The sequence below is a fragment of the Rattus rattus genome, chromosome 18, assembly GCF_011064425.1.
Source record: "Rattus rattus isolate New Zealand chromosome 18, Rrattus_CSIRO_v1, whole genome shotgun sequence".
Lineage (NCBI taxonomy): Eukaryota > Metazoa > Chordata > Mammalia > Rodentia > Muridae > Rattus > Rattus rattus.
Genome location: NC_046171.1, coordinates 28208553 through 28227109, shown reverse-complemented (window position 1 = coordinate 28227109; position 18557 = coordinate 28208553). Strand labels below are relative to the sequence as shown.

The 18557-nt window shown below is 50.4% G+C and overlaps 1 protein-coding gene across 1 annotated transcript in view; it reads left to right on the top strand.

Moving 5' to 3' along the window:
• Hkdc1 (hexokinase domain containing 1) overlaps window positions 1-15124 on the top strand; it is a 41467-nt gene extending 26343 nt beyond the window's left edge. The window contains exons 13-18 of the mRNA XM_032888879.1: window positions 1328-1423; window positions 1562-1661; window positions 3376-3559; window positions 6540-6695; window positions 12427-12660; window positions 14335-15124. Of these exons, the coding sequence (XP_032744770.1) occupies window positions 1328-1423; window positions 1562-1661; window positions 3376-3559; window positions 6540-6695; window positions 12427-12660; window positions 14335-14482 (918 nt within the window). The 3' untranslated portion in view covers window positions 14483-15124. The remainder of the gene's footprint in view (window positions 1-1327; window positions 1424-1561; window positions 1662-3375; window positions 3560-6539; window positions 6696-12426; window positions 12661-14334) is intronic.
• Window positions 15125-18557: the final 3433 nt, after the last annotated feature.

The window sequence follows — 18557 nt, the reverse complement described above, 5'->3', positions numbered from 1 at the left end:
AACTGGGAGCAAAGCTGCTAGTGATCGGTCGCGGGGAGAAGAAAGGAAGGCATCGTGCACGCCTGCGTAACTGCATTATGTAAATGTCCCAGCACGGAGTGTGTGCTGAGGACCTTAGGCCTGGTGGCTGACAGCCTCAAGGCCATGCAGTGTCTAGCCAAAGGTTCTGTGGGCACCCCTTCCGGCCATCCTAGCTCTGCCAGTTGCCCCAACTCCCAGCTTTCTAGGCTGGAGCACTGGCTAGGATCGACCCATGACCAGGCTAATAGCTTCTAAACGTTAAAACACTGCCACGAACGTTAGTGCATTGATTTTAGAAAATGTAGGAAAAGAAAGGTGTGCTCACAGTCTTGGATCCAAAGCTCATCCCTTGGGCAGATGTTGTTCTAGGCCCTTTTCTATGTCATTTTTTAAAAATTCTTTTTATTAATTTTTATTTATATGAGTACACTATAGCTGTCTTCAGACACACCAGAAGAGGGCGTCAGATCCATTACAGATGGCTGTGAGCCACCATGTGGTTGCTGGGAATTGAACTCATGACCTCTGGAAGAGCAGTCAGTGCTCTTAACCACTGAGCCATCTCTCCAGCCCTGTATCTACGTAAAAGTGGACTTGCACTGGACTGGTAGTGTCACACACCTTTAATCCCAGTATTTGAGAGGCAGAGACAGGTGAATATTTCTGAGTTTGAGGCCAGATTGGTCTATAGAATGAGTTCCAGGACATCCAAGGCTATACAGAGAAACCCTGTCATGAAAAACAAACAATCAAACAAAGTGGGGTGGGGGGGAGCTTCTTCTTTACCTGTGTGTTAATGGCTTTCATTTAAAAATGTGTGACGAACACAGTTTTCCAATGCTCCATGTTTCTTGACAGTGTTGAGGTTCTGGTTTGCAGCATGATTGATAGTGACGGATAAGACAGTATGTCTTCTTAATACTGCTGGGGGGAGGGGCGGGGCAGCGCGGTTCACTGTGTGATGGTGCTGAGTCTGAGTCTGGTGCTTTCTAATTCAGCCTCTTTAGATCACCTCCGTCCGTCCGTCATGGGCTATTTTAATAGCTAAATGCAGTGGAATGGCTCTGACCCCAGACTTTGAGTCTGTGTAGCAGTGACAGGAACACACCTGAGTCTTGAAGACCACGCAGAGCTGTGAAGATCCTATTTGGCAGGAGCCATGTTGGGATAGCTGAAGTAGAAGTAGGCCAAGAACATACGTGTTCTACCAGTGACCAGGCTCCATGTCTCGTCCCTATTGGATCTGAGATGCTCTGTCATTCTGAGAGTGGCTGCCCAAGTAAAGTGTTCCCCTTGTTTGTTTCAGGGGACTCTAGTAGGATGGACCAAAGGCTTCAAGGCCACCGACTGTGAAGGGGAGGACGTGGTGGACATGCTCAGAGAAGCCATCAAGAGGAGAAACGTAGGCTGTGGTGGGGAGGCTCATGTTGGACCAGTCCTCTTCCCCTGCCCTGCCACGATTTACCAGACCTCGGTCTGCCTTGGGCCGAGGTGCCCCTGGCACATTCTGTTTCAGGACAACTGCTTGCTTGCTTTGCAGGAGTTTGACCTGGACATAGTTGCAATCGTGAATGACACGGTGGGGACCATGATGACCTGTGGCTATGAGGATCCCCGGTGTGAGATTGGCTTGATTGCAGGTACGTGGTAGGCCAGTGTCTAGGGACAGTGGCCCGGTCCCCTCGCACTCTCCTGGGCTCTTTGCTTTGTTTCCAGGATGCGATTCAGTCTGGGGACCCAGGTTGGCTCATTCCCAGGCTCTTTCTCACCAAGGCTGTGAGCCAAGGTCCTTCTTTTCATTGGGGGAAGGAGAAGATACATTAAGAAGGAGGTTTTTTGTTTGTTTGTTTTGTTTTTCATTTTCCCCCTTCACGTCTCGGGCATTCCCATGGATGTATATTGTGGTTCCGGTTTTCTGCCTCCTCCCTGTGGTGTCCAGGCACCAAACAGGGAAGGCTTGAGTGGAACCGAGTTCTGAGGTCCACATCTTCCCTTGGTGTGTCTGGGCTCCGGTACCCACCAGGCAGTAAAGGATGAAGCCAAGTCTGAAACACATGGGTCAGGAGGACCTGGGTCTGTCAGGGACTGCTGGGGAGGGAGGAAGTTTCCTCTGGAGATCTCAGTGTCACATATGCTCAACGGTCGATTTTCTCAGACGGTATTCAAAGAAACAGGGTATGTGTGCATACACTTTATCTGGGGTGAGCCAAGGGGTATATAGTTTTGGAAGGGGATGAGAATTTCCAGGGTGGGCAAAGGTCATTGGCTGAAGGCTTAGGTACTGAGATGCCTCATTGGCATCGGGAAGCCTTCCAGGAGTCTCGGGTGTAGGACTACACGACATTCCTCAGGTAGTCTGTGGTGGGCCTCGGGATCCCCCAGAGAAGAGGAAGCCCCAGTGATAAAAGGAGTCCGTCATTTTGCAACGAGCTCAGGGCTGTGCCACAATGCCAGCCTTCAACCTCAGTAGCAGGGTTTCCTGACAGTATATAGTGTTGTAATTACGGTCCCCTCCATTACTGTGTCTCCCCCTGCTCACTCTCCCTGCTTTCAACTTAGGGTTCAGGGGCCAGGTGTCGGGGGAGGAAGGAGGCCGCTGTTGGACATGGTGGCCTGGGGCTGTGGAGCTGGGTCTGACTCTGGCTCTGCTCCTGCTGCTGTTGGGATGATGGTAACGGGGTACTGATGATGCTAGGCACCATGGGCATGACAATGATGGTAATGAGGGTGCCGAGGTGGGGGGTGATGAGGATGGGAAGGATGGAGATGCTGCTGCTGATTACAGTGATGGCAATGGTGGGTATGATGGGATGATAGGGAAGATGATGGTGATGATGATGATGGTGGTGATGATGGTGATGATGGTGGTGGTGGTGGTGGTGATGGTGGTGGTGATGGTGATGATGGTGGTGGTGGTGATGATGATGGTGATGATGATGGTGATGGTGGTGGTGATGATGGTGGTGGTGGTGGAGATGCTGCTGCTGCTGCTAAGGATGGCAAGAACCATTCATTGGCTACTTAACAGGTAGAGGGAATACACAGATGCTGCCTTATTTTCTTCTTTTTAACAACTCCATAGGGCACTTGTTTAAGACTGTCTAGCTGAGGGGGTTGGGGATTTAGCTCAGTGGTAGAGCGCTTGCCTAGCAAGCGCAAGGCCCTGGGTTCGGTCCCCAGCTCCAAAAAATAGAAAAAATAGAAAAGAAAAAGACTGTCCAGCTGAATAGGAACCCGGAACCCTGTCCAGCTCTTTCTTGGACCCCTAGACACCAATCATTTATGGCATTCATCTGCCTCCCTTAGACCTAGTGTTATCTTTGAGGACTGAAGTCCCCTCATGAATCCTTCCAGGGACAGGAAGCAACGTGTGCTACATGGAAGAAATGAGGAACATTGAGCTGGTGGACGGGGACGAAGGCCGGATGTGCGTCAACACGGAGTGGGGCGGGTTTGGCGACAATGGCTGCATAGATGACATCCGCACCCAGTACGACAAGGAGGTGGATGAGGGCTCCCTGAATGCCGGCAAACAGAGGTGAGAAGGCCAGGCGGTGTGTGTGTGTGTGTGTGTGTGTGTGTGTGTGTGTGTGTGTGTGTGTGTGTGATGTGTGAAGGGATTACATGTAGGTGTGATCCCATGGGGTGTGTGTGTATCATGTGTGAAGGGGTTACATGTAGTTGTGATCCCCGTGGGCTTTTCTTCAACCCCCTTCCTTCTAAGTAACGACGGGGCGTTATTATGTCTGCTCTATCCCCCTTTTGCTCCCAAATAAATGACACAGAGGGAGACCTAATCAATTTACTAACAAGCTGCATGCTGGGCAGTGCTTATCTACTCTAACCTCATTGGCTGCTTACTTCCCAGCCTGTGGCCCTGCACTCTGAGTCTTCCCTGGCTGGCTCTGTTCCATGTGTGTCCTCATGATGACTCACTTGGTGATCTCAGGGTGATCCTTCTGCTCCATCACTTTCTCCTCTTCCTCCTCATGGTTACTCTCTCACTGGGACCTCGTGGCAAATCTTCCTGCTCTCTTTTCTCCTCTTCCTCCTTCTCTCTTCTCTTTTTGCTTGGAACCCCCTGACTGGGGTCAGAAGTCCCACCCTGTGCTCTCCCGCCCAGCTATAGGCTGAATAAGCTCTTTATTAACCAATCACTGAGGTAGGAGATGCTCCAAATGACAGGCCAATGCCAGTGTCAGGACTGTCATCAGATCTCTGGGCACAGCAATCAGCATTTGAATATACAGTGCACAACACCATGCCCCAGCAGAAGCCTTCTGCCAAACCCAGGGAGCAGGTCTGTTCGTGGCATCAACCTGACAGCTTTGTCTGTGCGTATTATACCTCTGTGCCAGATGCCAGAACAGGGGATAAAAGAAGGCCACCTTGGTGTTTCTGACAGGAGAGTGAGGGGTCCCTTCTCTAATTACCATAAGGTACTTTGAAGACTCCTGGGCCAGAAGCTGTCAGTGTCTCCTTGCAGAGTGCCTGGGTACCACAGAGCAGGGGTGTGGTAACCTTGACTTTTTAAGGTCATTGACTTCTAATGGGTGGGAAAGTGGTCCCCAGGAAAGATGGGAACACTGACCTCGACAAAGGATCACATCTTATCAAGGGCCACAAGCCTTTGTGAGGTGCGCTGCAATTTCTAACTACTGAAAAGACGGAAAATAATGAATGGCTTCTAGCCACCTTGCAGTAGATTTCCACCTGCGTTCTTATACCCAATGGAGTAGAGGGCCAGACTGATGGGAAGCTAGAGTGTGAGGCCGAAGTACTGAGTCTGGCCCCTCCCCTAGATCAAGGTTAGGAAAGTTTTCTACCAACGGCCAGAGAGTGTTTTAGATCTTGTGAGACGCGTCCTGGCTAAGCTTGGGTTTGTAATATGTAAACAGGGGAAGCAGAGATTTACCACAGAGGCATACAAGCAAGTGAAGGTTGGACATGTCAGAAATGTGCTAAGACCGGCTCAAGGATGTTGGGGACTGCGGAGCTGAGAACATTGTCTAGGCGGAGGCTCGAACAAGGACCGGATGGGCATTGGTCGCCCTCTTTGACGGCCTTCGCTCCTGGCTGGCAGTGGAGCTGCTGTAACCCAAGTGAGCTGGTTGTTCTAAAAGAAAGGGCCTTCAGGCTGAGACCCTGCCTCAGCCTAGAGTCCTGGGGCAGTGTGCACGAGGCCTGGGCCCAGTCCTCATTTCTGCATTAGAAAGGGCTTGACGACCTCATCCCTGAATGCCATTGAGTGTTTCTGGCCCTTCTCACCGGAAGTTTTGGGTCTCAGTTCTGTGTCTGCTCATCTTTCCAGACTGAGAGTTTAATGGAGCGGAACTGGTAAATACTGGATGAATTGAGAACACGACAGCTCCAAGGGGGAGCAGGGAGGTTTTTATTGTAGATATGAGGGGAGAACAACCAGAAACATCTGGAAGAGTCCGGAGCAGGGAGAGAAAGTGATAGAGAGTGAACTGGGCCGTGAGAGGAGAGGGAAGAGAGGAGAGCAAGAGGGGACGAGAAGAGAGAGCGAAGACAGGGCCAAGAGAGGGAACCCAGAGCCAGGAGTGGAGGATCAAGAGAGTTTGCGGCCAAAAGGGTCGGATTATATGGGGGTGAGAGGCTGGGAAAGGGAAGTTTATGGCTGGAGAGGTTTAGGGGAAGAGGGCTGGTCAGCAGAGCTGAGAGAGACCAGCAGGCCAGCATGTGCTTTGGTACACGAGTAGGCACCCTGGTTAGCCATTGGTGCCGAGTTTCCTTTGGACCTGACAAAGCTGCCTTCCTTAACGCTGGTTTGCAGCGTCTTCCTGCTTGTTTCCAGGACAGCGTGGGTGTGAGGCCAGCATTCAGATGACAGTGAACTCGCATTTCCATTCACCTCAGGCTGGTGAATGGCCAGCCTTCCCCCACCCCACCTCCCACCCAGCGCAGGGGGATTGCACTCCTGTGCACTGAGCCTCCCCAGCGCTGGCTGCTTCCTAAGTCCCTTCCTCTCTGGCTGCATTTCCTTATGGAGCACAGTGGAAAGGGGAAAATGGTAATTTTTTAGCACCTCTTGGGTGTTGGTAGCTTGTCGCGATCACTGGTGGACAGATGTCTTCAAAGGCAAAGTCGAAGTCCACCAGGCAAAACCAAAACCCAAATGGAGGAAATCCTTAACAGCTCAGACAGGTAGCACACGGCTGGGAAAGATGGCCGCACTGGGGCCAGGCAAGGGTTCACTCCTGCTTCCTGCCTCCTTAGAATCCTGCTTTGCTCTCAGTTTTCAGACTTACAGTAGGGCCCGTGCCCTGGGAAGGGATGTGGGAAGCTGGGCTTGTCTGCCAGGCGGCTCCGAGGCCTATCTCCCTCACTTGACCCCGTTCTCTGTGTTAGGTTTATTTGACAACTGCAGGGAGAGCCTAAGAGGCCACGGTGAACCATGAGCTTCAGGTGCCTGTGGCTTGCTTTCCACACCCAGACCAGCGTCCTCAGAGAGCACTTTCTGCCCTCACCAGTCTTATCCCCTCTTCCCCAAACAGATACGAGAAAATGACCAGTGGGATGTACCTGGGGGAGATTGTGAGGCGGATCCTGATCGACCTCACCCGGCAGGGGCTCCTCTTCCGAGGGCAGATTTCAGAGCGACTCCGGACCAGGGGTATCTTTGAAACCAAATTCCTGTCTCAAATTGAAAGGTGATGTATGATCAGACTTATTGCTTTGTGTGGGATGCTGAGGGAAGGGAGTGGCTGTCGCTCCTCACAAGGGGTGGGAAGATTTGAGATGGGAAAATGAAAGCAAGACTGGGGATGTGGCTCAGATGGCAGGGGGCTTGCCTAGCATATGTGAAGTCCTGGGTTCGATCCCTGCATCTTCAGAAAGCAGGTGTGTGGTTTGCACCTGTTATCTCAGTCCTCAGGAAGTGGAGGCAGGAGGGCCAGGATCAGTGTTGGCTACATGGCGAGTTCGAAGCCATCCTGGAGTATATGAAACCCTGGAGAAGGAAACAGAGAGAGTGGGCAGGAAGACTCCAGTAGCCATGGAGTTCGCTCACAGCCACTCCATTGTCCATCCCCCTGCATCCGATCCCAGCCCAGAGGATAGCATACTGCCTGGGGATAGATCAGCCCCAGGTCACTTAATTGAAAGGACTGGGTTCTCTACCAAGGTCTAGAAGGATACCACAGGAATTAATTTAGGCTACAAGTTATCCCCCTTCTATTTTGAAAAGATGGTGTACCTGTGAGAAAGAAATATCTGGAAAAGGAAAATCACTCATGCGCTTTGTTACCGAATGTGGCTACTTTGAGTTTTGTGTATTTCGTCCCCTCTTGGGTTCTTTAAGGTTTGCAAGCTTATCTGACACATGCCATCATTTTACATGTGATTTACATATCATTTATTCAGCGTTTAGTCGTAGGGAGTTTCACTTACAATGCTCGGTTGTCTGTCTGTCTGTTTGTAGACAGGGTCTGATATGGCCCAGGTGGCCTCCAAATTGCAACGTAGCTGAGTCCTGCCTCTACCTCCCAAGTGCTGGGGTTCCAGTGTTTGCACCGTGCCTGGCTTCTGCTTCTTGTCTTACTATTTATCATGGAGGATTGCAAACCTCTTCAAAAGCAGAACAACGGTGAAGCAGACCCAGTGTTCCCATCGCTGCCCCTCACAAAGGTGTGGTCAGCTCCGTACCAAACTGCGTCTGTCCCACACTCCCACTGACTCGGCCTCTGGCTAGGCTAAGTTGGAACGGAGCCCACAGCTCGTGTCAGCTCATTTGTAAATATTTCAAGACGCAGCTCTAAGAAGCTCTTTAAAAGGTCATAACCAACTACCATTATCATATCCCAAACAGCTCCTGTGAGCCCTAATGTCAGAAATACCTTCTCTGAGTTGTTCTTGAACCGTCGGACGAACACCGACACAGCAGTGCAGTCGTCTGGGATGCGTCAGTAGGCAAACAGGGCCCTTCTGTTTGACCTGCGTGCCTAAGATACGTTTTACTCCACAGGCGTTCTCTCTCTTCCTTCCTGCTTTCCCTAACTGCACAGTCGCTGAGGAAACCATATTTCATCCTCCGACCTTCCCGTATTCCAGACTTGGACAATTACAGCAGCATTCAGTTCTCTCCTTTGTCCCTCGGATCTCCTGGAAATCTTACATTCACCCAGGATCCCTGATCAGATTCAGTGTTGAATTTCCGTCTGTCTGTCCCTTTTCTACATTGTCACTGTTCGTCGATGTGTATGGCGACAGTCTTGTGTTGCTGGCATTAATTAGTCAGAACGTTTCTCGAAAGCAGGCTTTCCTTTATCGCTGGCTAGTGTGACGATCATTTTGAAATTCTGTATAAAACTTCCCTGTTGCTATACTGTAATTTAGTATGCGACGCCAAGGTTATAATTTATGAATTTCGGTTATTCTGAGAAACACCATAATAGTTACTCTTTTGCACATAGTCATTTGCGTCTTATGAATTATTTACTTAGGAGTAGAAGCAGCTGACAAGTGGAGTACTTCCCTGAGGGTGCTCTGCTTCTTTGGAAAGCGGCTTCTGAGGCTGGGGATGTGGCTCAGTTGGTAATGCTTCCCCGGCAAGCGCAAAGCCCATGGTTCAAGTCCTCAGCATAGCATAAGGTCTGGTGGGGCACGTGTGTAACCTTAGTACAAGGAGACAAAGAGACGCTGAAGGTCATCTTTGGTCCTATAATGAGTTCTACAATAGTCTGGGCTGTATGAGACCCTGTCCAAAAATAATGAATGAATGAATGAATGAATGAATAGTTTTCCATCTCCACTACCACCAGTTGTGTGTGTGTGTGTGTGTGTGTGTGTGTGTGTGTGTGTGTGTGTGTGTGTGTGTGCTGGTCCTGAGTGAAACAGCCCCCCTGGGATCTGTAACGGGTGTAAAGAGAGACCAAGCCAGGTATGGTGGTCATACCTCTTATCTATGCCCTTGGGAGGCAGAAACAGGGGAATTTCTTTGGGCTACACAGGGAGTGCCAGGCAAGCCAGGACTTCATAACAAGACTTTATTCCAAAAAGACAATTAAACAACAACAGCAAACAAATCCATCAGTGTCCTACAGTAACGTCAGAGCGCTCACAGAGGAGCTCCCGTAGGGTTCTTGCTGTCTGGAGAGCTGGCTGTAGAAGGTAGAGTACTGGAAAATCAGGGTCTAGAAAGACGGTTCAGGGGTTAAGAGCAGTGACTGCTCTTGGAAAGGACCTGGGCTCGGTTCCCAGTCCCTTTGTGGCTGCTCACCACTGCCTGTAACTCTAATTTCAGGGGATCTGGCGCCCTCTTCTGGCCTCTGCAGTGAAAGCCACTCACACAGTGCAAGCCGAACTCATAAAACAAAAATAATAAATCTTTTAGAAGAAGAGGGGGCGGGGAGGAGAAAGTGGAGGAGGGGAAAGGGGAAGAGGAGGAGGGGAAGAGGAGGAAGAGGAGGAGGGGAGGGGAGAGGGAGGGGGAGGAGGAGGGGGGAGAGGGAGGAGGAGGAAGCACCAGTGGTATGGCACGATAAGGAGCAGGTGTACCTGGCGAGATCCTCTGAGAACAGCTCAGTCAGCGTGACTTGCCTGTACCTGTGTTCTGTGTCCCCTCAGCTCAAACAAGTCATTTCTAGAAGCCAAGTATGGGGGTCACCTGTACCTCAGCACCTAGCTGAGGCAGGGGATTCAGAGTTTGAGGCCAGTCTGGGCTTCAAAGGAAGATCCCGGAGGGAGGGAGGGAGGGAGGGAGGGGAGAAGGGAGAGGAGGAAGAGTGTTTACTTTCTCTGTTGGTCTGTTGCCTAGAATGTAGGAAGCTCTGGGTTCAGTTCCTAGCATCATAGGATAAATAAAAATTAAAAAGGAAGTGAAAGGAACAACATAAAAACATCCTATAACCCGACCAGTGTCTCAGGAGCTGTCTGTCCTTCCTGTGACCCGACCAGTGTCTCAGGAGCTGTCTGTCCCTCCTATGACTAAACCAGGGTCTCAGGAGCTGCTGTCTTTATTTATCTGTAGTTATTCTGTAGCCTGACTGGCCCACTGTGTGACCCCTGCCTGGCCTCCAATCTGTTATTCTTTTGAGGGCTCATCAAACCTACAACCTCACAGACATTAGCTTAGCTCAGTGCAAATTGCCTTCACTTATCAATGGCTCACTGTGACCTTAATTGGGGTCTAGACTTGAAGCTTGTCCTTGTGGTGCCATTTCTCTGTATACGTTCATGGTCCTTTCGGGTTCTTTTTTTCTTTTTCTTTTTCTTTTTTTTTTGTTTTGTTTTGTTTTTTGTTTTTCTAGATCAGGTTTTTCTCTCTGTGTAGCCCTGGCTGCCCTGGAACCCACTGTGTAGACCAGGCTGGTATCGAACTCAGAGATCTGCCTGCCTCTGCCTCCAAAGTGCTGGGATCGAAGGTGTGCCCCATCACCACCTGGCTGGTTCCCATTCTTTTAAAAGACAAACTTTTTTTTTGAGAATTTCATATATACATGTAATTTATTTTGATTAAACCACCCCCATTTCCTCTCCAGCAGTTCCTCCCTCAGCCCCTCCCACGCTATTCCCTCTCCAGTTTCATGCGCTCTTTTTGAGAGAACCCACCGGGTCTATCCCATGCTGTCTGTATGCCCATGTGCAGGAGCATGGGCAGCCTTCCTGGGCCTCCGTCCCTGAAGAAAGCTCTCTCAAGCCAAGGGGGCTCTGTGACCTCCTCTGCCCTCTGTGCCGTGGCTAAGCTTTACTCAGGCCTCGTGCACGCAGTCACAGCTGTTCCAAGTGCTGTGTGCCACTCTCCCGTCCTGTCCGGTTTTGATGTAGTAGTCATCACTTCCTCTGGTTCATTCTGCCTCCTCCTCTGAGATGACACGCCCCTGGGAGGAAGGGATGTGATCCAGATGTCCCGTGAGGCCTCAGCCCTCAGCAATCTCTATTCTCCCCGTGTTGCGGATCCCTGGGTTAAGGGCTCTCATCCTTCAAGGTCTCATCGTGTGCCATCTATTCCTTTGTTGTTGTTGTTGTTGTTGTTGTTGTTGTTGTTGTTGTTGTTATTGTTGTTTAAAGACTGATTTATTTTATATATATGAGTACACTGCCAGTGAGGGCATCAGATCCCAGTACAAATGGCCATGAGCCACCATGTGGTTGCTGGAATTGAACCCAGGACCTCTGGAAGTGCAGTCAGTGCTCGTAACCACTGAGCCACCTCTCCAGCCCCACATGTATTACTTTAGTCTCTTGACCATTGAACATCCCAGCCGTATGCAGCTTATGCTGAGAACATGGCTCGGTTTTCTAAGAGAATATATTTCACTGGGTTGACAGCACACACCTCTAGTCCCAGCACTGGGGAGGCAGAGGCAGGAGGATTATCATGACTTGGAGACTGAGCCGCAGAGTGAAAACTGGGCCAGCCAAAGGTAGAAACATAGCCTATAGCAAGAAACAGACCCCAAAAGGACAGAAATAGAGACGGAAGGAAATTGGCTTCCAGAACGGGGAGAGAGCACCACAGGGGAGTCTCAAAGGATAGCCCTTGTACCTCGAGCCTTAGACTCCTGAGAAATGGGCATCTGGTATGTTGGCCGCTGACTCTGATATTAGCTCCTAGTAATGTGAGCGAGAGTGTGCCCTTACATCTCGCTGTTTAAGGGCAACAGGACTGACTTCCTAGGGTGGAGGACTTTTCCTGTGTCTCTGATGTTCTGCAGCCCCACTGTGGGCCTGTGTGCTGGAGGCTTTCCTCAGATATCTCTGGCCCGGCCAAGTGGGAGGGTTCAGGTGAAGGGGAGAGAGCTCGAGCAGGAAGGGGGATCCTTGGCAGCCTCCACTGCCTCCCCTGCTGGTGCCGCACCACCTCTTTCTCCACCACTGAGGCTGCAGTTGCTCCAAGATGTCAGGCCAGCCGGGCTGAGCCAGCAGGAGGAGAACTAGCCAGGGAGGGGTGTAGGGCGAGTTCAGGAGAACGGAGCTCTTCAGCCAGCAGCAGTGTTACAGCTCTTAATGATAGAAGCTCTCAGACGAAGGAGTGATTCTCACATACCTTTGTTCCTTCTCGATAGCATTCTTATATACAGTTTTTGGATGGGTCAGTGTCTGACAGCAGGTACTTCCTGTTGGCTCGGCCTGAGAGCTTGGAAATCTACATGTGGGAGGGCTTGGGGTGCTGCTCCCACGTGACTGAGGGTCACAAACCTCTCTACAGGGGCATGTGGGGGGGGGCTGTAGTTTTCTGGGAATTTAGGGAAAAGCTTACTGTTCCTTATGGTCACTGGGGTTTCAAACCTCAGCTCAACTGGGAACCAGACCGCCACCCCACACCCCAGCCATTGACAGGGCTCTTTAGGCTCAGGCACAGCCAGGCGACAAGACTGGATCAGGTGAAGCAGGTCCCGGTGAGGGAAGCGGCTGCTAATGGTCTGGCCTGCTTGTCCACAGTGACCGGCTGGCCCTCCTGCAGGTCAGGAGGATCCTGCAGCAGCTGGGCCTAGACAGCACCTGCGAAGACAGCATTGTGGTGAAGGAGGTGTGCGGGGCTGTGTCTCGGAGGGCTGCCCAGATGTGCGGCGCCGGCATGGCTGCCATCGTGGAGAAAAGGAGAGAAGACCAGGGCCTCCAGCACTTCAAGGTCACTGTGGGCGTGGATGGCACCCTGTACAAGCTGCACCCACAGTGAGTCCCCGAGACGGGGGTGGGAACCAGGACAAAGGGCAGGCAAGGGGGGGGCCCAGCTGGACCCACACAAACTTCATCTTCACAATGGGAAGGTGTGGCTCCATGGGGATGGTAACTGTGGGTAGTAGAGCCCACTGCTGCTGAGGCTGATGCAAGGGCTGGTGCTCCTGCTTCTTGGTTGGCCATGTGAGGCTAGGGGTCAGCCTTTAAACTCCAGCCAGGTCAACATCGATGACCTCTGCCCCTCAGGGAATGATGCATGGAGATTAAATGGACACCACCCAGCAGAAGCCAGGTGGCATAGGGCCAGTTTTTGCCTGCTTTGAGCTTCAACTCTTTTTCTATAGACAAAAAAAAAAAAAAAAAAAAAAAAAACAAAACAAACAAAAAACCCTCAAAAAACAAAAACAAAAACCAACCAAACAACAACAAAATCATAGTCCTCATAGAGTGTCATGAGGCTTAAATTAATATCTTCAGTAATGAGAGTTATTATTTGCTCTTTGTGGTGGGAGGGAGGGTTGAGACAGAGTTTCTTTGTGTAGCCCTGGCTGTCCTGGAGCTCACTTTGTAGACCAGGCTGGCCTTGAACTCACAGAGATCTGCCTGCCAATGCCTCCCAAGGGCTGGGATTAATACCATGCACCACCACACCCAGCAGAAGCTATCGTGTTGTTCAATGTTCCCATCTTCTTTTGGCGACAAAGGAGATGTGGAACACGATTTTAAAATCCCTGTGGTGCTGATCTCTGCCTTACAGCTGCTTTTCTTTGTCCCGGGGAGACACACATTTTGGAATCTGGTTTCTACACATATAGCCTTTTAAATGTCTTTACATTTATTTTGCATACACATACTTATGTATATATGTGTATCTATGGTTTTGTATACATGTACGTATATGTATATGTGTATCTATGGTTTTGCATACACATACATATGTGTATCTATAGTTTTGCATACATGTACATATGTGTATATGTGTATCTATAGTTTTGCATACATGTACATATGTGTATGTGTGTATCTATGGTTTTGTATGCATGTACATATGTGTATATGTGTCTCTATGGTTTTGTATACATATACATGTGTATATGTGTATACATGTGTATATGTGTATGTATGGACATATGTGGATGCATAGGCGTTAGCTCTCTTCTATCAGCACACGGAACCCACCCAGGAATCGAACTCAGGCCTGAAGGCAGGCAGGCTCCTCTGAGCCATCTCACCAGCTCCAGATCTCTTTCTTGAACTAAGAATTGAAAGAAAGAAACCACAGGTGCTGACACCTCAGGGCAGTGATGGTGCAGGCCCTTGCCCTGCACTTGAGAGGCAGAGGCAGGCTGATCTCTTAAGTTCAAGGCCAGCCTGGTCTACAGAGTGAGTTCCAGAACAGCCAGGGCTACACAGAGAAGCCCTGTCTAGTAAAATGAAGATAAAGCAAAAGGTGCTGACGACAGTTTGATGGAGTGCCCCCCCCCCCCCCTTAACAGAAGCCCTGAACTAGGAATGGAGACTCTTTGGATTGGTTCTGTGAGAATCCTGCAGCTAGCACCACACCTGACCCGAGGGCGTTTTCCCCTAAGGCCAGAGAGGAAAACGTGATCACCATGCTCCCACCAACCCCACTACAAGGGCTGATCTCCACTCTTCCTCTTGTCCCAGCTTCTCCCGGATACTGCAGGAGACAGTGAAGGACCTGGCTCCTCAGTGCGACGTGACTTTCATGTTGTCAGAAGACGGCAGCGGGAAGGGAGCAGCTCTGATCACAGCTGTAGCCAAGAGGTTACAGCAGCTGCCGAAGGACAACTAGGTGGCCCAGCCTGTGGTGACCAGGGGCCACCAGACGACCGCCGGGCTGACCTTCCTCTCTCAGTACTCAGCATCCCGGTGCTGGCCTGGCAGTGACGCTCGGCGACACCTCCATTTGGCATATTCTGGCCAAAGAGGGGCTGACTTTAAAAAGTCAAAGGATCTGGCCCCAGAGACGCCCATTTGGCAAGTCTTTCACTTGAGCTGTGAGCATTCAATAGTATCCGGTCTTGGGGTTGCTGGAGCCTCCCTTTCCAGGCATTAAGCTACCTCTGGTGGGAGACTGGGCCTGAACCCTTGAGAGGGAGAAGGGCATAGTGAACTCGGGGATCTAGGCTAATATGGCCGCACTTGTCAGGTTGGCTTTAGAGGCCCCGGGGGTGGGGTGGGTGGGGTGAGGTGGGACAAGGGCTTTGGCACCTGCATCTCCGAGTATGGAGGAGCCCACTGAAGCCAGGAGGAATGTCACCCTCTTAGGGCACTCTGTGAACACCTGGGGTGCCATTGCCCATGTGTATATTGTGGGGTGGGACACCATTCGAGGTACTGTTTCTCATTCCTGTGACGCTGCTGTCTGCCTTTGTTTTGGACTGTGAGGTGTATGAGTACGGGTCCATGAATAAAAGAAACGGGTTTCCAGGAACCTTGGCACTAGCCGTGGAGCTTTCCCCCGAGAGCCCTGGGCATCTCCAGGTCCCATCAAGGGACATATGGGATCTATAGAGTCCAGTCCAGACTTCCTGCCAACTGAGGATCTACTGAAGCCAGTATCCACATTTCACTTGATTGACATGACTGAGCAGTGACCATGTGACCTGCGCCTAAGCGCTTGCTCTTGGACTGGTGCCAGTTGGAAGTTGTATGTGTGCATTCACATGTGTCCATGTTCAGGTGTGTGTACATGTGTGCACACATGCAGATATGTGTTCATGTGTAGGGGTGTGTATGTATATGTACACATGTATATGTGGATATGTGTTCGTGTATATACGTGTATATTTGTGTGCATACACATGTGTGTGTTCGCGTGTGTGTGTGTGTGTGTGTGTGTGTATGTTTTACACATGTGCATGGAGGCCAGAGAACAACTTCTGTGTCCCCCACATAAATGCCATCCATCTCCTTTGGGACAGGGTCCCCACTGATTAGGCTAGGCTGGCTGTCCAGCAAGTCCCAGGCATCCTCCTGTCTCCACCTCCTACCATTAGAACCATTAGAACTGCAGGCACACCAGCCACACCAGAATGGGTCTTACCTGTGGCTGCGACTCAGCCCTGATGTTTGGAGACAAGCACTTTCCTATCTCCCCAGCCCCAGAGTCCTTTCTCCTCCTCTACCAGTCTCTTTCTCTCTGAAGTGGGGAACCCCTGTCCACCAGTATTCCCTAACCCTACCTACTGGAGCTATCTGGAGCCGATGCGTCCCTGACTCTTTCTCCAGGAGCCATTCCTTTCCCTCTGCTCCTAGCTCTCTCTTCCCTGAAATGCCCGTCCTTTCTGTCCTGTCCCCAGACTCTGTGGACTCCTCATCTGGGGAGATTGTAAGCTTGTTGCCAGATGTATCTTTTTTTAAATTAATTTTTGTTTTTGAAACAGGTTTTCTGTGTAGTCCTGGCTGTCTCGAAACTCATTCTGTTGACCTTGAACTCCTAGAGATCCACCTGCTTCTGCCTCCTTTGGAGCCCAAAGGTTAAAGGAGTGGGCTTACCACCACCAAGAGTCTGACAATTTTTTAGTTTCAGAAGGAACCCAGGATTGTAATACTTACTGAGGAGGAATATGGCTTTTCAGACACACCAGAAGAGGGCATCAGATCCCATTACAGATGGTTGAGGGCCACCATGTGCTTGCTGGGAATTGAACTCAGTACCTTTGGAAGAGCAGTCGGTGCTCTTAACCACTGAGCCATCTCTCTAGCCCTGGAGTATGTTTTTTAAAATAAAGTTTTCTAAGAAGCTTTCCTGTGGGGTGTGTGTGTGTGTGTGTGTGTGTGTGTGTGTGTGTGTGTGAGTGACAACTCCTTCTCATGGGAAACAAAGAAGAATATTGCACAGTCTAGGTTGAGTTGACGTGTTTGACACATTGTCTCAACCCCGCATTGTTGCTGGTTGCCCGAGAGGGGAGGAGAGGGGACGAGTGGCTCACATGCTGAGGCAGTCTGTCAGTAGCAGACAGAGAGGCGAGTCCCAGAGAGGGGGGGGAGGGAGGAGGGAGGGGAGGGAGGAGGAGGGGGGAGGAGAGGGAGAGGAGAGGAGGAGAGAGAGAGAGAGAGAGAGAGAGAGAGAGAGAGAACACGAGAACACACACGAGAACACACACGAGCAGCCTAGGGCCAGATGAGGGAGTTGAAGGACTCTCTCTTCAGTGCTTTCTGAAACAGCCAGAGGCCATGTAGTTCTGTGCACAGGTCCTAGATGGCACCGCCAAGCTTTTCTGTGTTTCAAAGCTATGCCTCTCTGGAGAAGCGTTAGAGGATTTCTTAAATTTATTTTGTTTCTTTGGAGAAACCTCTTCCTTTTCCCCCTATTTCCCCTCCTCCTTTATATATATATATATATATATATATATATATATATATATATATATATATATTTTTTTTTTTTTTTCCGGAGCTGGGGACCGAACCCAGGGCCTTGTGCTTGCTAGGCAAGCGCTCTACCACTGGGCTAAATCCCCGTCCCTATATTTTTATTCTATGCATATGAATGTTTTGTACGAGTGTGTGTCTGTGCACTGTGTGCATGACTGGCACTCACAAGGCCAGAAGAGAGCATGGACCCCCCTGAATCTGGACTTAAAATGATCATGAGCTGCCATGTGGGTCCTGGGAACGAAACTTGTGTTCTACACAGGAGCAGTCACTGCTCTTAGCCAGAGCTGTCTTTCCAGCCCTTTCCTGTGGTTTTTAAGTTTTCACGTGTGTGTGTGTGTGTGTGTGTGTGTGTGTGTGTGTGTTGGAGGGCATCTTTCTGGAATTAGTTCTCTCTACCATGCAGGTTCTGGGGTTGAACTCAGGTTCAGCTTAGTGGTGAGCGCTCCCAATGGCTGAGCTACCTCACGGGCACTTCCTCTCGTCTTTTTGAGACAGTCAAGGTTGCCGTGGAACTGTGTCAGTTCTCCTGTTTGCCTCCTGATGGTTTACCTCCCAATTTTGCTGGGCCCTGACGAAATCTCAGTAGGTTTTGTCTTATTTATTTAATGTACATCAGTGTTCTGCCTGCCCGTGTGACGGATAGGATCCCCTGGAACAGGATTACAGACCGCTGTGAGCCACCCTGTGGGTGCTGGGAATTACCCTTCATCCTCTGGAGGAGCAGCCAGTGCTCTAACTGCTGAGTCAGCTCCCTGGCCCATTAGGTTTTGTCCTAATTAGCTGGGAACCTGGCTGTCCTTGTAACCTCTCCCCAGTTCTCCTTCCTGGGTACCACGCCCTCAGCTCTCTATCCCACTTCCCTCTGGATCCGCAGCAACCTTTCTGGATAGATAATCTGGCCCGCTGGTTTAGCCTGCTGTGCCACCATGGTCTTTCAGCACATGTAAGCAGGTTTGACAAGGTTATCCAGCCTTCTGGCCTAGTGACGATCCCTTAGAAGGAAACGGAGTCCCAAGGTATCTAGGTACCTACCCTTAGCCACTGTAACCAGTTGATGACATCATAGAGTTTGAAGCAACACTGGAACTCCAGAGAGGGCAAGCACCCATTCCATGACTGCAGGAGTCCCCTGAACCACCTGGGACCATGGAGGGTCCCCCTCTTCTCAAGGCTCGCTAGGCTAGACCAGTAACTACATCAAGGTAAACTGTCTTTGGGAGAAGCTCATAGTCTCCGTTCTTTAGAAGATCAGCCAGGTGTGGAGCTCCATTGGTAGAGAACCTACCCAGCCTGTTCAAAGGCACGGGTTTGGTCCCCAGCACCGCAGAAACTCAGAATGGGGATACTTGTCCTCAAATTCCAGCTCTTAGGAGGAGAAACTCAAGGTCATCCTTGGCTATAAATGAATTAAAAGCCAGCCTGGATACATACAATCCCATTCCATATAAAATAAAGACAGTCTTGGCACTGTGGAGGCAGAAGTA